Genomic DNA, 9181 nt, shown 5'->3' with positions numbered 1-9181 from the left:
ACCCAAACCACAGTGAAATATCACCTCACACCTGTTAGAATGGCGATTTTTTTTAAAGTAGGCCCCACGCCCAATGTGAAGCCCAACGTGGGGCTTGAACTCACAGTCCTGAGATCAAGACCTGAGCCAAGATCAAGAGTTGGATGCTTAACCAACTGAATCACCCAGGTGTGCCTAGAATGGCTATTATCAAGAAGATAGAAACAACAGGAGTTGGGGCATCTGGGTGGCTCAGTCATTAAGCATCTGCCTTCGGCTCAGGTCATGATCCCAGGGTCCTGGGATTGAGCCCCACATCGGTCTCCTTGCTCTGTGGGAAGCCTGCTTCTCCCTCTCCCTCTCCCACTCCCCCTACTGTGTTCCCTCTCTCACTGTGTCTCTCTCTGTTAAATAAATAAATAAAATCTTTAAAAAAAAAGAAAGAAATAGGTGTTGGCTAGGATGCGGAGAAAAGGAACCGTTGTACACTATTAGTGGGAATGGAAACTGGTACAGCCACTAAGGAAAGCAGGATGGAAGTGCCTCAAAAAATTAAAAATAGAACTACCATATGACCCTGCAATTCCATTTCTAGGTATTTATCCAAAGAGAATGAAAAAACTAACTCAAAAAGATATATGCACCCCATGTTACAATAGCCAAGATGTGGGAACAACCTAAGTATCTACCTATGAATGGATAAACAGATAAAGATGTGAAATATGTACAATGGAATATAATCCAGCCATAAAAAAGGATGAAATCTTGCCATTTGGGACATGAATGGACTCTGAGGGCATTATGCTAAGTGAAATAAGTCATACAGAGAAAGACAAATACCATATGGTCTATTTTATATACAGAATCTAAACAAAGAAAACCCAGGCTCATAGATGCAGAGGACAGATTTGTGGTTGCAAGAGGTGGGGGGTGGGGGTGGAGGTAGGAGAAATGAGTGAATAGTTTTTTAAAAATTTTTAAATAAATCAAACAAAATTTTTTTAAAAAAGGATGGCAAAAAGACATAAATAAGCATTTCATGGATGATGAAATATGGATGTCCAATGAACATTTTAAAAGATCTCAATCTTGGGTGCCTGGGTGGCTCAGTTGGTTAAACATCTGCCTTCGGCTCAGGTCATGATCCCAGGGTCCTGGGATTGAGCCCTGCATCAGGCTCCCCACTCTGAGGGGAGCTTGCTTTTCCCTCTCCCTCTGCCTGCCACTCCCCCCTGCTTGTGCTCGCTCTCTCTGTCTGTCAAATAAATAAATAAAATCTTAAAAAAAAACACAAAATAAAAGATGCTCAATCTCATTTGTGATAAATTAAATGCAAATGAAGATCACAATGAAACCCCATTTCACACCTCACAGTTGTGCAAACAATTAAGAATGGCAATAAGAAAGCTGGCTCAGATGCGGAATGACAGGAACCATTATTCCCTCTAAATGAGACTATCAACTCTTTGTCATTACACCGTGCAGCTGGACCATTGCATACCCTATGTTTCATTAATTCTTATCCATGGCATGGAGTAGATATATGTGAACCAGTTCCATAAAAGCAAAAAATGGGTAACAAAAAAAAAAAAAAAAAAAGAATGAGTAACACTCAAATATCTATTAACAATAGATTGGATAGATTTTGGAATATTTGAAGTATGGACTACTAAACAGTAAAAATAAATCAATTACATGCATCAACATGGATGGATTTCAGAAATCAATATTGAACACAAAATAAAAGTGACATCACAAATGAATAATCACTATGTGATTCTACTCACATAGAGGGCCAAAAAGGAAAGCCAAAATAGTAGGAATACATATGTATGTATCAGGAATACATATGTATGTGAAAATCTAATGAAAGCAAGGGAATGTCATAGGGTTGAGATACACAGAGGAATTATAATGTTTTATTTCTGAAGCTGGGTGGTGAGAATAAAGGTATTTATTTCACTATTATTTTTTAAACTACACACACACGAAGTAGTCTTTATTTCTTTTTATTGATTTGTCATTGTCTCCCCACTAGACTCAAGCTCTAGGGGAACTGGGACCATGTCTCGTTCATGGCTCCATCCCTCAGAACATCCTGATGTGGAGAAAGCACTCAACAATTTTTTTTTTTTGAGGTGGATACTAATATAGCTCCTGACTTAGAGATGAGAAACCTGAGGTCCATAGAAGTTAGGCCATGTGCCCAAGGATGAAGAGCCCGGAGGTGGCAGAGCTAGGATTTGAACCCACGTCTGACCAGTTCCAGAGCCCATGTTCTCCCCTGGAAGAGGTTGGCTTGTTCTGATGAGAACTTTCCTTCTGCCTCCCCTGTTATCAGCTGGCCATTCAGTGCCACCTGTGTAGCCACAGGTTGGAGGGAACCTCGGGTCTTGCTGTTGGCTGTCACTCCCCCATGGGCAGCAGGTGGGGGCCATGGCCTTGGACCATGAGAGAGCTGGCGTTCCACCACCTGTTCTGGGAATGGGGCCCAATCTGCCCCCCCATCTGCTTTCTGCCCTATATTAGAGCCGCAGGCTATGTGTGTCTTTCCTATCGTCTCAAGGCTCATGATGCTCCAGCTGCTCAGTTCACTCCTATTTGTGGCCCTTGGTAAGACCCCAGCCTGTGCTGCACTGGATCAGGGACCCTTGAAATCTACCACCCACCCTGAGTCTCATGAACCCAACACCTGGCTCCACAGGAGGAGATCTCAGCTTGTACCTGGGCATGATTGTGGGGGTTCAGCTTGGTGCTGGGGCAGGACAATGGAGGAGGAGCCATGAATGGAACAGCTCAGGAGAAAGACTGGAGTACCCAAAGCACTGTGGTGGGACTTCTCGTTGGGGGGCAGTAAAGAAAATCTAGTTGTGAAGAGTTTGGGCTCTGTGGTTAGAGTGCTTGTGTTGGAATTTCTGTTCCTCTGCTTAACCCTCCAATGCTCCTCTTCCTCCCCCTACCCCACTCCATATCCTGTGGAAAAGGCTAGCCTCCATAGCCTTTTCCTAGTCTCTCTGCCATATTATAATCCAGCTCAGGGCTACCTCCTCCAAGCAGCCTCCCTTGACTGATAGTAATAGTAACAGATAATGTTCATTGAGTGCTTATTATACGCCAGGGAATGCTGAGGATTTTTTCTCATATTATCTCTTGTAATCCTTTTCTTATATTATCTCTAGTAATGTAAGAGTGCATACTATATGCCACGGAATGCTAAGGATTTTTTCTTAAATTATTTCTTGTAACAGACCCATGTGATCAGTATTATTAGTATCCCCATTTTACAGATGGAGAAACTGACCCTCAGAGAGGTAAAGTAGCCCACGCTAGAAGTAGGGGCAGAGCTGTATTTTGAACACAGGCAGTCTTATTCCAAAGCCACCACTTTTCATGACAATTAGCTATCACTTCTCAAGGGCTCGCTGGGCACCAGGCACTGTGAGCAGCTCCTTCAGTCCTGCTGCGGAAGGAGGTCACATCTCCATTCCTTGCCTCCTGGGACTCTGGAAACCCCTGGTCTAGTCCAAATGCTCACTGCTCATATGTGGCTACAAAGGTCCAGAGAGGGGAAAGAGCTTACGCCGGGTCACGCCAGCATGTGGTGCATCTAGAACGGAGACCCAGGCCTCTTCTTTGTTTTGGGGGGACTCTCTGGCTGATTGATGTCTCTGCTCTCCCTTCCAGCCTCGGGCTGTGGCCGACCTTCCCACCAGCCCTCCGCCCGCGTTGTCAATGGTGAGGACGCAGTCCCCCACAGCTGGCCTTGGCAGGTAAGAGCAATACGAGCGGCACTATTTCTCACCATGGGCTCTGCACCCTCTTCTGACTGCAAGGCATTCAGTCTTGACTCCACTGCTTTGCTTCCAGTATCCTCTTCAGCTTCCAAAGACCAGGAGACTCTTGGACAGTCAACTTCACATGGAAGTCTTGTCCACCCAATCCATAACCCTCCCTGGGCTGTTGGCAAATCAGAAGTGGAATCTGGGGAGAAGGCAATGTTTATTTGGTGCACGAATAGTGGAATTTCAGGCACTGTTTTAGGGAGGGAGATTTGGGGGTAGACATTTCTAGACTCTTCGAGTTATACAACAAGGCCACAAGGTCTGAGAGCACTAAAGGAATGAAGGGTTTTATAGAGGTCGGTGGGGCACAGGGGGCTAGACCCACACAGTAGTCACCAGCCACATGTGTTTGTTTAACTTCAAATTAATTAAAATAAAATAATGTTAAACTTCAGTTGCTCAATGCTAGCCACATTTCAAATTCTCAATAGCCACATACGGCTAGCGGCTACCATATTGGACAGCCAAGATATAGAGCCTTTCCATCATCACAGAAAGTTCTGTTGGGGGGTGCCTGGGGGGCTCAGTCAGTTAAGCGGCTGCCTTCAGTTCAGTTCATGATCCTAAGGTCCTAGGATCAAGTCCCGCATCAGGCTACCTGCTCAGCGGGGAGTCTGCTTCTCCCTCTGCCCCTCCCCCCCACTTATGCTCTCTCTGTCTCTCTCGCAAAAATAAATGAATAAATTCTTGAAAAAAAAAAAGACAGTTCTATTGGATGGCGTTGGTCTACAGCAGGGGTCAGCTAACTTGTTCTGTAAAGGACCAGAGACTAAATATTTTAGCTTTTGTCAACCATATGGTTTCTATTGTATGACTTAACTCTGCATGGTAGTGTGACAGCGGCCATAGATGATGTAGTCCTGTAGGTGGAACACTGCACATTTCTGGAGGATGCCATTCTGCGTGAATGATGCCCTCTAGAGTTGTATAGTGCAGAACCTATACAGCCATGAATATCAGCCCTTATTGGGGGCCCAGACCACTTAGGCTCCTCCCTCCCTTGCCACCAGGTCTCCCTGCAGTACAAGAAAGATGGAGCCTTCCACCACACCTGTGGCGGCAGCCTTATCGCCCCCGACTGGGTCATGACTGCAGGCCACTGCATCTCGTAAGTTCTTTTGCTTGCCCCTGTCTCCGCATGAGAACCAGGAGGGCTGGGTCAGTGGGTGGCTGTGGGAGGGGAGGGAGGCTAGCCAGTCAGGCCCAGACTGACCTAACTTCCACCCGCAGGAACTCCTTGACCTACCAGGTGGTGTTGGGCGAGTATAACCGGGCTGAGGAGGAGGGCCCCGAACAGGTGATCCCCATCAATGCTGGGGACCTCTTCGCGCATCCACTCTGGAACCCCAACTGCGTAGCCTGTGGGTGAGTGAATGCTTAGGTCTAGGACCCAGAGGTTACTGGTCCCCTCGTGACCTAAAGATGATTCTGAGGAAACTCCCAGGAACAGTAGGGCTGGGTCCAGCATCTTGGGCCCTGGTCCTACACACTGAGGGTCAGAGCCAGGAAAGCCTTTAAGGACAATCTACACCAAACCTCTCTCCTTGTGGAAGGACAGCAGGGCCCCGGGAGGGCCAGGAACTCCCCCAAGTCCACTTGGTAGTTGACTTGAACCTGGGACATCTCTGGCATCCCCTTTCCCAAATCCAAGGGTTCTTCCATTCAATCAAACTTTATCCAGTGCATCCTGGGTTCCCAGCACTGTGGGCGAAGGGAGGAGCACCATACTGAAAGTCGGGCTCCAGCAGTAAGTTGCTATGTGGCTTGGGCAAGTCACTGCCCTTCTGGGGCCTCAATTATGCCATGTGTCATGGTGACCTTCTGGGTTTCCTGGGTGGTTTGAAAGTCAGGGAGGTGATCACTGGGTAAGAACACTAAAGCGGGGCTTCCTAAGGCCCTGAAGCATGTGTAAAATTATGTGTCTGGGCGGCTCAGCATTTTTTCTGGTGAAGGTCAAAGAAGGGTGAAGAACCCCTGAAAGTGCAGGGCAGGAGAGAGGGGCCATGATGATCATGACCTTGACCCATCCTCATGGGACTCCTGGGGTACTTGGAAAGGAAAGGGGACCTAGGTGCAATGACTTGAGTGACAAGCAAGCAGATGAAGACTGACAGCAGGGGTTCTCGAAGTGTGGTCCGTAGGCCAGCAGCATCAGCATCACCTGGGACCCTGTTAGAAATGTGACTCCTCACGCCCCCTGAGCCCTGGGGTGGGACACAGCAACCTATGTTTTAACGAGACCTCCACGATCCTGACACAGTTGAAGTGTGCAAACCTTGGTGTAAGAGCTGAGGACAGCTAGGAAGGCCAAGGGTCAGCATGGGTGCTAGGCGGGTGGGGGAGGTTCTCAGCCCTAAAAACACATGTGATTCAGAAGGAAAGGAGCAGGGAGGACATCCCAGAGGTGAACTCTCTGCAGCTAAGGCTGGAAGGTGGGGCTTGGTCTGGCTGGAGAACCGGGCTTCCCTGACTCTTCCTGACTCCTTCCTCCTCCCCAGCAATGACATCGCCCTCATCAAGCTCTCACGCAGCGCCCAGCTGGGAGATGCCGTCCAGCTCGCCTGCCTCCCGCCCGCCGGGGACATCCTGCCCAACGGGGCAGCCTGCTACATCAGCGGCTGGGGCCGCCTCTACAGTGCGTGCTCACCCTTCCTGTCGGCCCCAGGGACTGTGGGCAGGAAGACAGGGCCTGGGGGTGGGGGCGGGGGTTGAACAACCAGGATGGGTCCTTGCACTGGCCTCCCATTCCTCCTCCAGGAGCACCTTCTCCCCCCATCCACCCAAACACCAGTGTGTTCAGTTGAGCATTTTGTAGCGTCTCTTGCGTGCCAGGTGCTGGGGACGTTATGGTGGACAGAGCAGGCAGACCCTCTGGTGGGAGGAGAGTCCCCATCAGCCTAGAAGAGTTGCCTTCCCCAACCCCCACCCCACTCTGAGGCTCCCAGCCCTACTCGCAGGCCCCAGCCCAAGGCTGCACCCCCATGCCACCCCACTGAGCACTGTGTCTCCCACAGCTGGTGGGCCGCTCCCAGACAAGCTGCAGCAGGCCCTGCTGCCCGTGGTAGACTATGAGCACTGCTCCAAGCTGGACTGGTGGGGCAGCGCCGTGAGGAAGAGCATGGTGTGCGCCGGCGGGGATCTTGTCTCTGGGTGCAACGTAAGTCAGCTCGGAGTGTGGGGCCCTGGGGGACCTCGCCATCTGCCTATAGGAGGCGGAAGAGAAATCCTACCTGCTTGCCCCATTCAGCCTCCAGACCAGGCAGGACTTGGAGGGAGTCAGTGTGGTCTAGACACACCACCCCGGCCTCTGGCTTCTGGTCCCAGCTCACACTGACCTGACCTGGAGCAAATCACTTGACCAGGTCCTCAGGCTTCCCCTGAAGCCCAGCAAGGGATATTGACACCATGATCTCTCAAGTCACCTTCAACTCTGTGGTCCTGAAGTTATGATAGAACAGTACTATCATTGCATTAGAAATGAGGAGGATTAATAATAGGATAACTGGCTGTAGTAATAATAACGGGAACTACCATTTATCGATTGCTTCCTCTCTGCTAGGTGCTGGGCTAAGAGCATATATTTATTATCTCACTTCGTTCTCAGAAGATCCTGTAGGATAGATCTTAGTCCCCATCCCAAACAAGCCAACTGGGGCCTTAGAGAGGTCAAGTCACCCAGGGGGTTCTCAAAACCCCCACGGTGAGAACCAATTCCTTCTGTCTCAGACGTGGCTCAGCTCCCCACCACTATCTGACCATTCTAGGGTGACTCTGGAGGACCCCTCAACTGCCCCACAGAAGATGGCTCCTGGCAGGTCCACGGTGTGACCAGCTTTGTATCTGCCTTCGGCTGCAACACCGTCAAGAAGCCCACAGTGTTCACACGAGTCTCGGCCTTCAATGACTGGATCGAGGAGGTGAGCGGGAGAGGGCGAGCAGGAGGCCCCCATGCCGGGCTGGGTGAGAACAGCAGATCCTGAGGAGGGGCTGAAAGGATCTCAAAAGGTCAGGAGCAGAGGGGCCCTCAGAGGGCTTTGGGGGTGTTTTCTGCTGCGGTGTGTCCCCAACAATTTATTGGCTTCTGGATGGAGCTTTGAACCACGGCTGAATTGCCTCATTTCAGCAAGTGTTTAGGAAATGTCTTCTTTGGTCCGGGTCTTTTCCTGTCCTGAAAGATAGAGCGATGTGTTAAAGGGCAGCCTTGTGGGGAAGAGATGATTAAACGAGCAATAATCATGAAATGTGGGGAGAGCTATGACTGGGACGCTCAGGCCCCAGTGAAAGAGTTAACCTTATCTGGGAATGAGTGGTCAGGGAGGGTTAATATTGTGCATGATAACAGTAATAGCCACCATTTATAAACTAGTTAAACATCTTAGTTAATAGTTTCATCAACTGCCCGCATAAGATGAGTACTATGATTACATCCCATTACACAGACGAGGAAACTGAGGCTCAGAGAGGTCAAGTCACTCTCTCAGGGTCACACAGCTGATGAGTGGCATGGCTGGAAATCGAACTCAGTTCCATATAGCTTCAGAATCTGCTCCTAACCAGACTATTCTGGGTCTCTCCACTTTTTCTAGGTCATGTCAAGCCACTAGAACCAAGGCCTCGGTGGCAGAGCTGATCCACATTCTTTGTAAAAAATAAAGATCTCTCAGAAAACCCCACCATGAGTCTCTCTTTCTTTGACTCACCTGTTCCCTTCCAGGCTGTTCCTAAAATTGGAGATCTGATATGTAAGAGGCGAGACCAGATTCAACCCTCTCTCATGAGAATGAGAAAAACATGAGGCCCTGAGAGAAGAGTTGCTATCAAGTCACCAACAGTCCCCTGGGACGTGCCTGGAACTGGGGGGAGTGCCCAGGACACAGAACTTGCAGTGGTGAAAGTAGGAGAGTCCCAAGAAGTTGGTCATCCTATAGCCACACACAACCTTTGGCTTTTCAGTGCAGGCATGAAAGCATGGTAGAGTCTGCAGACACACGGACCTTGCCAGCCCCTCGGGAGGCTCGTGGTGGAGTGGCAAGGGCCACGTGTTTTCTGCTTCCATTGATGGTCTAGGGAAGGAAGGCTGTGGTCATTCGTTCATTCATTCATTCAACAAGCATCCGTTCCTTGTTCCTGAGGCGGGCTCGGGGGGGGGGGGGGGGACAACATGGTTCCTGCCCTGAAACAGCTCATTATTCAGATAGAAATGAGCATATCATTCATTAAACATTTACGAGGTACCTTCTTTGTGGCAAGTTCAGAGCTGGGAGTACAGATGTGAGGAGAACAACGCTGGGAGCCCCTGCTGCGGCCAGGAGCAGACACACACTCAGAAGCACACACAATGTCACAAACAGGGTCGGAGC

The 9181-nt window shown here is 49.5% G+C and overlaps 1 protein-coding gene across 1 annotated transcript; it reads left to right on the top strand.

The window, feature by feature from the left end:
* Positions 1–2549: 2549 nt before the first annotated feature.
* On the top strand, positions 2550–8425 carry LOC118546554 (chymotrypsin-like elastase family member 3B). The gene is made up of 8 exons (XM_036109339.2): positions 2550–2592; positions 3664–3749; positions 4832–4929; positions 5052–5186; positions 6320–6456; positions 6836–6978; positions 7586–7738; positions 8408–8425. The coding sequence occupies exons 1-8, from the start codon at positions 2550–2552 to the stop codon at positions 8423–8425; spliced, it is 813 nt and encodes a 270-aa protein (XP_035965232.1).
* Positions 8426–9181: the final 756 nt, after the last annotated feature.

The sequence above is a fragment of the Halichoerus grypus genome, chromosome 5, assembly GCF_964656455.1.
Source record: "Halichoerus grypus chromosome 5, mHalGry1.hap1.1, whole genome shotgun sequence".
NCBI classification, from domain to species: Eukaryota; Metazoa; Chordata; class Mammalia; order Carnivora; family Phocidae; genus Halichoerus; species Halichoerus grypus.
Note: the sequence above shows the minus strand (reverse complement) of the source record. Positions and strands in the feature narration are given on the sequence as shown.